We start from the raw sequence: 12,686 nt of genomic DNA, 5'->3' as shown, positions 1-12,686 counted from the left end.
GGCGTGGGGGTAATGGGGGTGGGGATGGTCTCAGTGCAGAGCCTTGGGGTGGGGCTGGAACGTGGGACCCCAGCAGCCAATTAGGGTCTCCTTGCTTCGAGTTGGGGGTGCAGATTTCTCTCCTCTCTTCCAATCTCCTACTCGGCCCACCTCACCCGCCTGGATCTAGGATCGGGAGAACCCAGTGGAGCTGCGCCTGTCAGGCTCGGGACCGGCGGAGCTGGGGGAGCTGAGCGCTGGGGAGGACGAGGAAGAGGAGTCGGAGCCGGTGCCCAAGCCACTGCTTCGTTTCGGCGGCCGCCGGAGCTCCAGTGAGAGGCCGGCCTGGGGGGCTATTTGCAGGTTCCTCCTCCCGCCAGCTGTGCTCACACTCCGGTTCCCGGCCTCCCACAGGTCGCTGCCCGGATGGAACTGAGCAGAACCGCGTGCGAAACAAACTGAAGCGGCTCATCGCTAAGAGACCGCCCTTGCAAAGCCTGCAGGAGCGGGGTCTGCTCCGAGGTGAGGGGGGCTGGCCCAGCGGGTGCCTTTCTCCTTCGTGCCTCCAGGAGTGTCTTTATGTTCCTGATCTGGGCATCAGCCCATATCATGGATGAGAAAACTTCAGTGAGGCTCCGAGTAGAATTTCTCTTCGGAGACGGTTGCTTTTCCCACTCCTGCTGACTTTTGGGAGGTGTGTGTACCTGCTTGTATAGGCCTAGAACAGGCAGCCAGGAGGGCCAGCCCAACTTTGGAGTGAAGGCCTGTGCCGAGCAGAGCTTCCGTGGGTGGCACTGCCACCTCATCCTGTGTCTCCCCAGACCAGGTGTTCGGCTGCCAGTTGGAATCCCTGTGCCAGCGGGAAGGAGACACTGTGCCCAGCTTTGTGCGGCGCTGCGTTGCTGCTGTAGATAAGAGAGGTGATTTTCCCAGAGACCCCGGGGCTACCCTTCCAGCAGGCCAAGGCCTGGGATCTCTCACCTCCCTCACTCTTCCTTTTAACCTTTTCCCTTCCACCCTTGGTTCCCTCACCAGACCTCATCACACACATTAGAGCAGGAATCCTTATCTCCTTTTTCCTTGCCTCATCTCCTAGGTCTAGATGTGGATGGCATTTACCGGGTGAGCGGGAACTTGGCAGTGGTCCAGAAACTTCGCTTCCTGGTGGACAGAGGTGAAAAGGCCTGTGGGCAAGTGGTGGTACTAAGAACTTCGTGTCTCAGAACCACAGGCGGTTCCAAGGGAGCGAGCTGGCAAGCAGGGAGGTCTTCCAGCTGGAACTGCATGTCTTAGCTCTTAATCTCTTCTCATACCTGTTGCAGAGCGGGCGGTCACCTCCGATGGGAGGTACGTGTTCCCAGAGCAACCAGGACAAGGTACTTACATGAAAGGCCCCTGAGACCCTTAAAAATCCCCCACATCCTCCTTTCTCCTATGATTCCCCATGTCCTGCTCCTGGAAGGGTTGTCCCCATCCCTACCTCTGCTATCCTGCCCTACTGTAGACTCCCCAGGCCAAGCATGTCAAACTCAAAGGCTAACACGGGCCAAGTAAATGAGACATGCAGCCCGTGGGCCGAGAGTCTGACATGCTTGCCCTAGGCTTTCCTATGTCTGCCTCAGCTGGATCTTCTCCCAAACTCCTGATCTCTCCGTCTCTGGGTCCCTCTGGCCCTTCATGAGCTCTGAACCCTTCTACACCTCCTTCTTCTTCCAGAAGGCCAGTTAGATTTCGACAGTGCTGAGTGGGATGACATTCACGTGGTCACTGGAGCCCTGAAGCTTTTTCTCAGGGAGCTGCCCCAGCCTCTGGTACCCCCACTGCTGCTGCCCCATTTTCGTGCTGCTCTTGGTAAGGGATGGGAGCTTTGGGCAATACCAAAAGTAGAAGTTCTCTTACACTCATCTGTCTCATCCTGAACACAGAGATGGAAAATAACTTTCAACACATGTGCCAACCCCAGTTGTTATTGGTTTGTTGTGTGTGTGTGTGTGTGTGTGTGTGTGTGTGAGTGTGTGTTTAGAGTGCTGAGTTGAGAAGATTTCTAAGGCTGCAGTTGGGCTCAGAGAAAAAGGAAGCTGCTATGCATAAATGATGTCTTCCATGGGCCTGGGAAAGAGTAGTAAGTTACCCACCCTGCACTAGCACCTTCCCTAAGTTCACCCCCGTGCCCTTCCCATGACTCTTTCTCTATAGAGCTCTCGGAATCAGAACAGCGCCTCTCTCGAATAAGAGAATTAATAGCCTCAATGCCGAAGCCCAACCATGACACTCTGTACCACCTCCTGGAGCATTTATGCAGGTCGGGAAAACCGAACATCTTGTTCACTCAGGGAGAGGGTGGGGTGGGGCATGCAGCAGGGACTTTGTTCGAATGGGGTGAAGGTAGGGAAATACCCAAGTTTAGAGCAGATGGATGAGACAGGCAACTTTTGTGCAGGGGTCATATTATGAGGGTTAAAACCTTTGGTCAGCATCAAATGGGGGAAATGGGGACCAAGATAAGCACAGTGATGCTGTGTGAGAAGGAAGGGAAATCTAACCTCTCCCTTCCCGCTGCTCCTTGCTTCCCATTGGAACAGTGGTGATGGCTTATTTGGCTGAGCTGGGCCTGGGCAGTGACTTCTGAGAGAGGATAGCCATTAGAGGACTCTAGGGGCAGTCTCTGACGCTGGGAAGGGGTGGTTGTATCCTGGCTTGTATCTTCAAGTTGTATCTTGAAGGTTTCCCCACTGGTCCTATCTCATCCCCCTTGAGGCTCTCTCTCCTTGGTTTCCTTTGGCCACTACGTGGAGGGATCCCAGTCATCCCCCTTGAGGCTCTCTCTCCTTGGTTTCCTTTGGTTTCCTTTGGCCACTACGTGGAGGGATCCCAGAGTGAACTCTTCCCTGCTCAGATCTTTGAAGGGTTAGGTTTCTTTGAAGTGGCAAAGCTGCCTCCTTATAGCCCCTTCTCTTGGCCTTTGCCCACAGGGTGATAGCACACTCAGATAAGAACCGCATGACCCCCCACAATCTGGGAATTGTGTTTGGACCAACCTTGTTTCGGCCGGAGCAGGAGATATCTGACCCAGCAGCCCATGCTTTCTACCCTGGGCAGCTAGTCCAGTTGATGCTCACAGACTTCACCAGCCTCTTCTCCTGACGGGGGCACGGAAGAAGAGAAAATGTGTTTCCGGTGGTACCCTTTGGTGTTGTGGTGTGTTCTGAGGACATCCCTTTAAATCCTGTGTCTCCCAGATGACTGTCTCCATCTTTGTGAGTCTGACCTGAGGGGTTGGGATGTGGTGAGATAGCTTCTCTAAAGAGGAAAGTGGGAATTAACCCCTGCTTCTCTTCTTGGTCACTGTCATCACCCCTCCGCAAGATAATAGCACATAAAGCAGGGCTTTTTCTGATGCAGTTCCTTTATTAAGAAACAGTGTCATTATCAAATTCCTCCCCCAAATATATACAGATTTTATACAGCCCCTAACCCCTACTCGTATCCCTGGGGCATCCCCGGGGGCTATGGCTCCTTCTCCTGACTTCTCTGCGGGGATGGACACCCCTTAGGAAATGTGGATCTGTGATGGGTGGGATTCCACACTTTAGGCACTAGAATTGAGGAATTGTGTCTCACCAGGCAGGGACCCCAGTAAGACACTCATGCTGCCCACAGCCATGTTGGGGGCTCCTGAGGGAGGTGCAGTGTGTTCAGAGCTGCCCCCCTGCTCGTGGGAAGGGGGAGGACTCAGCCCCTGAGCCTCATCCAGAATAGCCACAAAGTCCAGCTGAGTGTTGTCAAGATCAAGAGAGTCCAGGGGGTTACACACCTGTCCTTCAGGAGGAGGGTATAAAGCAGGGCCCCCTCCCAACCTGCCCACCTCAGGGTGCCCACAGCTGGGGTTGGTGCCCCCTGCCTTTAGGGGCCCATAGCAAGTGGGCAATGGGGGCAGAAGTCGGGGTGGTGCTGCTGCTCTATGGGAAGCTTTAGTTCCCCCCACTGCAAAGTTTTCATGGCATGGAGAAGGGGTAGAATAGGAGCCTGACTTGTGATTGGGCAAGTTAGGAGGAAAGCCAGGTCCATACGTGGCCATGGGGGCCTTGGCAGGGCTTGGGCTAACCTGGGACCCTCCCAGAAACTTGGGACTCTGGTAGAGAGGTTCCTGGACTGGGGGATCTCCCCTGCCCCCACCCTCCCACAGCAGCTCCTGTTGAGACTGAACATAATTACACACAAGCTGAGCCTTGAGCTGTCCTGTGGAATGAGTGGGATGATCAAAATCCGGGCCAGGCCTGGATTCTGAAGGAAGATAATCAGGGGGTGGCTGGGGATAGGGGCCTGATGGCGGATATTGGGGAGGGGGAGGCTGGGGGTAGTGGGAGAACAGAGGCTGTGGGCATGGAGGCCCCTCATTGGGGTGGACATTGAGGCAGGGTGCCGGTCCTGTGGAGTCAGAACCCATTGGACACCCCTGTTCTGGCTTGACTTGCACATGTCCGTAATGTTCAAGACGAGGACACTGGCTGTAGGCTCCAGCTGGAGGCTTGGTGCCTGGGTACAGCCCAGAGTGGGCAGGGAACTCACCCCATGTTTCTGGGGTGGGGTCAGGATAGGAGACCTGCTGGGGACAGGGATTGTGGTTGTAGTTGGTGGGTGGACCAGGTCCAAGAGGCAGGGAGCCTGGACCTCTAGCTCCATAAGGCTCAGCGGCTGTTCCCTCAGGTCCCCTGTAACCCAGAGGATCAGCAGGTGGGAAGTCCATATAGGGGTTCAGGCCACTGTCCATCATGGAGGTCCCAACCTCTGGCTCCTCCCGTAGCCCTCTGGTATCCACAGCGACATTCTCAGTGATGCTGGGGGGCTGTGGTGAGTAGACAGAAGTTGGGAGTTGGGGATCAAAGTTCCGTCCTCCCCCTGCCACGGTAGGGTATGTGTGAACACAACCCAAGCTCTTGAACCGCTGGACCCTGGCTGGGGCCGGGTGGTCAGCAGCCCGGGCTGGGTCACTGGCCCTCCGGGTGACCCCTGCATTGGGGTTGTATCCAGGATACTCAGCTCGGCTTCTCCAGGGAGGTCCAGGGAGACCCCCCATCCGATCTAGGCTGGATGCTGCAGTGGGTGGGGTACCACCTCCTCTGGCTGAAGCATATCTCGTCCGGAACAGGTAGTGCTGGGCAGGGGTGAGGCCAGGCAGAGAGGATGCCCCGTTCTCTGGCGGGGAGCCAGGGGGAAAAGGAGAGGCCAGGGAGGAGCGGCGGCTGACAGTGTAGGCTGAGCTGACGCTGCTGGAGCTGCTGCTGCGGCGGTCAAGAGAAACTGGGGGGCCCAGACGGCGGGACACAGGGGTGCCTGCAAGTATAGGGAAAAAGGCAGGGTGGTCAGGAAGCCCCCTGAATTTCACCTGCCTGCCCCATGGGACAGCCTTGTGCTGGAATCCCGGGGAAAGGCTCCTTAACTCTAACCACTCAGTTCTGTCTCCCCTTTCTCCCATGCCCCTTCTAGAATCTTCTGTGTCACCAGGGGTTCCAGGCTGCTGTGAACAGTTGTACAGGTTGTACCTGGTACACTGCACAGTTCTAGGGGACAGCATTCACCTCCCAGACTGTGTATATCACAGCAATTTTCTGATGGAAGGAAAGTGTCTTAAGCAAGGGGGGCCTTGTTCTAGGGTACAAAGCTTCTATACTGAAGCTCTGAAGGGTGAAGTCCTCCCTCCAACCTCAAGGAAGGTCCAGATCTCAGGTCTCACCAGTGTGGGTCAAGCTGGGCAGTTTGAGGCCCCGGGGCCCTATTGGCCGGAGTTGATGTAGCTGGTCCAGCCTGAGGTTCTCAAGGCGGCGAAGAGTGGACAGACCGGTGCCAGCAATGCAAGGCCCCTCGTCCAAGCTGGACAGGTCCTCAGTGCTGCCCCCTGTGTTTCCAGTCATTTCCACACCACTGTCGGTGTTCGCCGCGCTGCCTGCTGGGGAGTGGTCACTGCTGCAGGACGACTGGGCCCCAGGACTTGGCTGTGGCTTCTGTGGGGAAGATGAGGGCTGAGGGTGGCACCCTTCCCCCTTTCCCTGAAGTTGGGGAGTGGCTACAAGCCTGTGTCCCAGTGGCTGCTCGAGTTGAGGGGAGGCTTACAGGTGTAGAGAGGGCTGAACAGGGGAGGGACAGGGCAAAGTAGGAGAGATGTGGATGAGCAGAGCCGAGGCTGGAGCACAGATCGCCTGGGCTCAAATTTGTCCTCTTAGTTCTATGACCTTGGGAAATTTCTCTATGCCTGAATTTCCTCATCTGAAATGGGGAAAATAAGTTCCTTTCTCGTGAAGTTGTTGTGAGGTGTACACGAAATTATACAGGTAAAGGGCTTGGAATAATTACACGAAAATCCCTAAGTTTGGGCTAGTCCAAGGAGCCACACGGGGACAACTAGAGGACCGGCCAAGGAAGAGTGAGGATGGGATGGGCGAGCTGGGACGATGTCAGCAAGGCGGTGTGAGGGGGGCATGGAGGCGGAGGCCTGTCCGGGCGTCTCACCATGGCACCCTCTGGCACAGTCAGTCTACTCTCCTCCCTGACGGGGCCGCCATCCCGCTCCCTCTTGGGCTCCACTGTGGAAAGGGATGGTGCCCGCGGCAGGGGGCCGTCCCCTCGGTGCCGCTTGGTCACGTGGGCGTCAGGGCCGTGCACCGTCTTGACATGTTTCCGGAGCGAGCTGGGATCCGTGTAGCGTTTGGTGCAGCCAGGGAGCTTACACACATATGGCTTCTGTTGAGTGGAAAATGAAGACAGCAGACAAAGGTGTGAAAGTGGAAGAATGCAGAAGGAATGCAAAAAATTGGTGGCATCAAGTGAGGACGAGGGGCAAGGGGTTACGCACAGCACTCAAGGAAGGACGAGAGTGGGGCCCATGGAGCAAAAAAAATGAGAGGATGGGGCAGAGATCAGGAAAACTGACAGCCCGGGCCTGGGAAAGGTGAAGGGTGAACCCAGGTCTGTGAAGCCTCATAAACTCAGGGGTTGAAGGGATCAGGGGTCTCCTTTAGTTAGGATGGGTCTTTTTCAAATTAGCCCTTTGGCTGGTTAGAAGTCGGGGGTAGGGTGGTAAGAGGAAATTCTTGGTTTCAGAAAGGCCCTCTCCGGGTGAATTATACAGGTGGGGAGAACTCACCTCTGTGGAGTGGGTGCTGGGCTAAGGGATTTCTTAAGGGGGAATCTCCCTGATAGGTGGCTTCTCAGGTGGGGAGGGTCTCTTGGGTGGGGCACTCACCTCGTTGGAGTGGGTCCGATTCTGGTGCTTGGCCCGGTCACTGGCATTGCTGAAGGCCTTACTGCAGCCCTCGTGCTCGCACATGTATGGCTTCTCACCCGTGTGTGACCGCAGGTGTGTCTTCAGATTTTCGAGGCGTGAGTATGACTTCCGGCACCCCTCAAACTGGGGGATAGAAGGGTCAAAGGATAGCGCTCAGACAGAAGGACATGGGATTAGAGGAACCCTGAAACTCAAATGGGACATACGTCAGAGACTATAATTTAAGATGGGCGAGCACTGGGGCAAGGGAGAATCCCCATCATGAGGGGAAGAGGGCAGACAAAAGCTGGGGCAGCAAGTAGCTGGAGGCACTCTGCCTGCAGGGACATGGAGCTGAGGCCAGAGCATCTGGTCTCCCTGCATGGGGATCTTGCACTGTTTTGGGGTGGGGTGATCTGGGAGTGTCTTCTGTCCTCCATGCAGGGCTTCCCCGTGAGGCAGAGTGGAAGGCACAGTGCCTAGGGCCCACAGTGCTTTCAAGGGTCCCACAGAATTGTTTTAATTTCTTTGAGAAGCAAGGGGAAATTAGCTTTTAAATCCAAGAAAGTGTTCCAATATATAATATCAATATGTTTATCATCATACCAACAGTCATGAAACACACATTTTTAATATCTGTTTATGGAGGCAGGGGCCCATGTGGGCAGCCCCAATTTAAGGAGGACCCTGAGCCTGGGGAGAGGGAGCCTCACCGTGCACTTGTGTGGCTTCTCGCCCGTGTGTCTGCGCATGTGGACCACCAGCATGTACTGGGCTTTGAAGGGCCTCAGCTCCCTGGAGCAGCCCCCCCAGTGGCACACGAACTCCTTCCGCTCCCCATGGATGTGCTCGCTGTTGATGTGCTGAGGGAAGAGGTGCAGAGGCTCTCTGAGGTTCTCCTATGCCTAGAGACCCAGACCTCCTTCCCTTGACCTTCCCGCCACACCATATTCCTCCACGGCTCCACTTCACGGGGGAAGATGGTGCAGGAAGGACATGATAGCCCACATCTCAGTTCTTCCAAGTTTGTAAAACAAGCGACATCTCCTGAGTTTGTGCCTGCTCAGAAGGGCACTCAACCTCCGACCTCAGGATCCTCTGACCTCCTGCCCTCAGCCTGATTCCAGTGTCCCACCCAGAATGTCCTACAGGTTCCAGCCAGCATTCCTGTTACCCCCTGGGGCTCACGTGCACCAGCTGCTCCTGGGAGTCAAATTCCTGGCTGCAGCCTTCCCAGCGGCAGTCAGTCTCGTACACAGATTCAGGCTCTGGCTTCTCCTCTCGCTCCATGTCTTCCCGCCCATCCAGCATCCCCAACAGGGGATCCTAAGGCAGGAGAGGCAATCCTAGGGTCACTTGGATGACAGCTTTGTTTCGCTCAGGTCCCGGAAGTAAAGCCTCCCCCACCCTTACCTGTGTGCCTGTGGAGTTGGGACTGGACATGTCACCTTCCAAGGGCTCCTCTGGACACTTGCTGACCAGCATGTCCAACTCAGACTTCAGCTTCACCAAGGGAAAAAGTGAGGGTGATGAAGGTAGAGGTGGGCTGAAGGAAGAGGGAGCCCAGTCCCAAGTGCCCCCACCCAAGCAGCTGGAATCCCTGAATTTAATAGAGACTTCCTCCTCAGATTGCACTGGTGAACAGGATGGGCAAAGGCAGTATCTCCTAGTACAGGGGTGGGCAACCCCTGCCACTCGTGCCAAACACGGCACGCCAGTAACTTTTGCTGGCACGCGAAACCCTCTCTTTTAATCTTCCATTTACAATTGTGAATCTTTGTTCTCAGTGATGAATTTTGCTAAGTCTCGTAATAGGGGTAGTAGCTTGTGCATATCTCTGAAGGTCACGAAATATAAACCTGATGTAAAATCTCTGTCATCAGTGATGCAGCAGCAAAAGTCCCACTGATGATATCAAATGGAGTCAAAGTTTTCTGTCAGACTATCAGTGTACATGTATACATTAAAAAATAAATGTATTTTTCATCATCATATACTGTGTTTTTGTCGCTCGAATGAATTTTTATTATTTCTTCAAGGTTCTTCACATATGTACACCTTAAGAGATATCAAGTAGGCGTAACATGTTCTCAAAAAATTAGGGTTGGCACGCAGAAGAATTTTGAGTCAGAGATTTTGCTGGTTTTGGCACGCACTCACAAAAAGGTTGCCCACCCCTGTCCTAGTATCTCCTTTGAAAGAGTCTGATTCAACCCCAAGAGTGAACTCCAGCACCTATATTCCTTTATTTTTTTGGTACTGAAACTTTAGTATCCCCTGTCCTTCCTTCATGTTCTCCTATTCAGCGGTTCTCAACCTGTGGGTTGCGACCCCTTTGGTGGTCGAATGACCCTTTCACAGGGGTCGCCTAAGACCATCCTGCATATCAGATATTTACATTACGATTCATAACAGTAGCAACATGACAGTTATGAAGTAGCAATGAAAATAATTTTATGGTTGGGTCACAACATGAGGAACTGTATTTAAAGGGCCAGAAGGTTGAGAACCACTGCCCTATATAGTCCTCTCCCCACCCCCTTGAGCTGAGGCAAATAGGTAATAATATGAGGGCTCTCACCTGGCAAGTTGGCAAGGGTCCCCGGGATTGAGGATGTGGCATCATCGCCCCCTGGGTGGGGTCATGGGGACCGCAGGGCTGGACCCCGAAGGATGGTGAGGTCCCTTTTTGGTGATTCATCTGGGGTGGGAATCCCAGAGATGGGCTGAGGAGGAGGGGGGGAGTGGTTACTTAGGACTATCACCTCAGAAAGTCTCAGGAGTTCTGGGGCTATGCGAGGGGCCTGGAAGACAGTATGGGAGGTGGCCGAGGCAGTGCTGGGGAGGAACTGAGGAGGGCTCCATTGCCTTAGGCATTATAAGGATTCAAATAGGGTCAGGCAGTTTGGAGGGCTTGAGGCTTTTGATAGGGCTTGTTTGGGAGGGTCTTTTGGGGCCTCTTTGCCCGAAGCTGTCTGCACCTCATAGTGCTGATAGAGAGGTGACCATAGGAGCCCCCCGGAGAGGCACAGTGTGAGTTGATGAAGGCCACGAGGGAGCTGGGTGAGGTTCGGATAACTGTCTGCAGGTCCAGGCTGGCATCTGACAGAGGTGAGATGGAGAGTGCCCGCTTCTTGGTCAATTTGACTGCACTCCGGGGAGGAGGAAAGAGTGGGGCTGGCCAGGAAACAAGGGAGACAGATAATGATAAAGTGGCATGCCTTTCCATGCACCCAACCCATGCGTCCTAACTCACAAAAACACACACACACACACACAAAAATACACGTGACTCTGCCTTGCCCTATTGACCCCATCTGTGACCTCTTAATCATGCTCTGATCCCTCAAGCCCATCTCCAAGTGTTTTCTTTCCAAGCTAGATCCCCTGCCCTCCCACGGTTTCCCTCGAGACAAGTCCCCGAGAGGCAGAAAAGAGAGATGTTGCCTGAGGCCTCACCCTCGGTGCAGCTGTTGGTCTCTCTGGCTGGCCCATAACTGTGGGGGCCAGACATGAGGTTGGCCTGGTGGCAGAAGGGCAGACCAGACAGTCCTAGAAAAGAGAGACAAGTAGAATGGCGGACACACAAGGCTTCACCTTGAAACCCCAAGCAAGGCCTGGCCCCATATTCCAAGCCCACATTACATAGGGCTTCAAATCTTTTTGTAGATGGGAAACGGTCAAGGGATAGGAGACAGAAGAGGGATCCCTGGGACTGGTAGGAAATCTGCCAGTCCTCAAGGCCCAGCGATGGGTATATGCACTGACCTTCTGTCCCCATGCTGGGCGGCCCCTGGCTGGGGAGGGGCCTGAGACAGCAGGGCTCGCCATAGCTACTGACTGGCGGTGGGGTCATCGAGTTGAACATGGTGTCTCAGAGGAGGGTGTGGGAACACTGCAGGAGGGGAAGGGAGATCTGCAAGTTATGACGGTGGGAGGAAAACAGGGAAGGTCAGATAACTAACTCTAACCTGGGCAGAGCTTCCCCTGTGCTCCCAGCCCCCTCCAGGACATCTGCCACAGGAAATCAGGTTGAAATGAGCATCACTCAGGTAAGGAGAGAAGTCCCAAAGAGGCGGGGGCAGTCTTAGCGATTTTTGTGGAAACTGGGTGGCAGCTTTGCCTGTGTGGTCTGTGTGTGTAGGGGAGAGTGTTGTGGACTAATTGTGCCTATGAGAGCTTCAAGTGATTTAATACCATGGAACCTTTATTACTTCTTGCTCTGACCATGGGCCAGCTTTGAGGAGCGGGCTGAGACTCATGCAGAGCGTCTGGCTTCAGCACTGGGCTGGCGGGTCAGCCTGAGCCTCTTTCTCTTCCCTTCATTTGTTACTGCTCAGGGACAGCCCGCCTCAATCTCTCCAGCGTCCAGCAGAGGGAGCCCTCGCCACAGCCCAGACAGAGAGGCTGGCTGGGCCCGGAGGAGGCACGGATGATCTGCCCTTTTCTCTCTAGTCTAGAGCAAAACACTGTAGAACGGGATAAGGTTTCTGAAGGGAGCCTCCCGGGTCCGCTGCTTACAAAGGATGGAAGTTGGTGTTGTTCTGGGGTGGTTTGAATCTGGGCACCCACCTAACGCTTTTGATCTGTTTGGGGGAACAGGTAAGGGACTGTGAGGGAAGTCTTTGGGAGAATAAAAAAAAAACAACAAAGTCATTATCCATTAGGAGTAGTCAGGGAGGACAGGGTGCCGCTGTCCGCTTTTCTCCTCAAACTCCAGTTTTTACTCCACCCCGTGTTTTCCGATCTCCCGGGACTGAGGGTGGGGTGGGGCGGGGTAGGGTGGAGAACGAACGGGAGCGGGCCGGCCGGCGCGGTGGGTGATCCCGGGATGCTGGGATTTAGGGTGAGGGCGGGGTAAGTTGGGGAGCGGAACCCGGACCCCATGACCCAGTCCGAGCTCCGCAGCCTGGACTGTACTCTTCCAAAGTCCTCCTTTCCTAGCGGAGATCTGGATCCCGCATCCAAGACCTCCCAACTCGACCTTGGCACGAGGGGGGGCGGGCACAGCTGGCTGGCAGCTGGATCGGGGGACACTTCTCCCGCCTCCTTCTATGACTCATCCAGGGGAAGAAGGCGGGGGCTCGCAAACGACCCCCCAACACTAAAGAGACGCCCCCCGAACATGCCTACTGGGTCATCTTTCTGCCCCACTGCCCAGCCGCAGGGGTGCAGCCGCGATGGGAATGGGGCGACATCCCTCCTCGCCCACGCGTGCCAGGGCCCACCCACGACTCCCCTTCACATTAGTGAAAGGAAAATTTTGCCAACGTTTCCAGCTTCAGTTAAGTTTTTCTGGGGTGTGGATGAGAGCACAGGATGGGGCAGGAAGCTGGCTCTAGGGTTCTCCACCTGGAGCCCTGAATCATCTTGTGTGTCTCCCTATTTTCCAGAGTCCCTCTCGCACCCCCGCTCCCCAACTCCCAGGAGCCGGCCCCTCCCCCTT

The 12,686-nt window shown here is 55.0% G+C and overlaps 2 protein-coding genes across 3 annotated transcripts in view; one reads left to right on the top strand and one right to left on the bottom strand.

The window, feature by feature from the left end:
- Positions 1-3,219, top strand: part of ARHGAP9 (Rho GTPase activating protein 9) — a 13,140-nt gene extending 9,921 nt beyond the window's left edge. Inside the window, exons 11-18 of the mRNA XM_005879069.2 lie at positions 170-311; positions 394-501; positions 801-899; positions 1,076-1,153; positions 1,302-1,355; positions 1,696-1,830; positions 2,176-2,281; positions 2,952-3,219. Coding sequence (XP_005879131.1) covers positions 170-311; positions 394-501; positions 801-899; positions 1,076-1,153; positions 1,302-1,355; positions 1,696-1,830; positions 2,176-2,281; positions 2,952-3,123 — 894 coding nt within the window. The 3' untranslated portion in view covers positions 3,124-3,219. The remainder of the gene's footprint in view (positions 1-169; positions 312-393; positions 502-800; positions 900-1,075; positions 1,154-1,301; positions 1,356-1,695; positions 1,831-2,175; positions 2,282-2,951) is intronic.
- A 148-nt stretch (positions 3,220-3,367) lies between these two features.
- GLI1 (GLI family zinc finger 1) overlaps positions 3,368-12,686 on the bottom strand; it is a 10,877-nt gene continuing 1,558 nt past the window's right edge. For both annotated transcript variants that reach the window (XM_005879026.2, XM_014550068.1), the window contains 11 exons: positions 11,009-11,135; positions 10,700-10,792; positions 10,222-10,417; positions 9,822-9,966; positions 8,654-8,743; positions 8,429-8,566; positions 7,954-8,103; positions 7,220-7,384; positions 6,487-6,717; positions 5,714-5,981; positions 3,368-5,313 (listed from right to left, as the gene is read on the bottom strand). In XM_005879026.2, the coding sequence (XP_005879088.1) occupies positions 3,569-5,313; positions 5,714-5,981; positions 6,487-6,717; positions 7,220-7,384; positions 7,954-8,103; positions 8,429-8,566; positions 8,654-8,743; positions 9,822-9,966; positions 10,222-10,417; positions 10,700-10,792; positions 11,009-11,108 (3,321 nt within the window). In that variant the 5' untranslated portion in view covers positions 11,109-11,135 and the 3' untranslated portion in view covers positions 3,368-3,568. The remainder of the gene's footprint in view (positions 5,314-5,713; positions 5,982-6,486; positions 6,718-7,219; positions 7,385-7,953; positions 8,104-8,428; positions 8,567-8,653; positions 8,744-9,821; positions 9,967-10,221; positions 10,418-10,699; positions 10,793-11,008; positions 11,136-12,686) is intronic.

Source organism: Myotis brandtii, unplaced genomic scaffold (assembly GCF_000412655.1).
Source record: "Myotis brandtii unplaced genomic scaffold, ASM41265v1 scaffold581, whole genome shotgun sequence".
Classification (NCBI taxonomy): Eukaryota; Metazoa; Chordata; class Mammalia; order Chiroptera; family Vespertilionidae; genus Myotis; species Myotis brandtii.
This window is presented reverse-complemented; position numbering and strand designations above follow the sequence as displayed.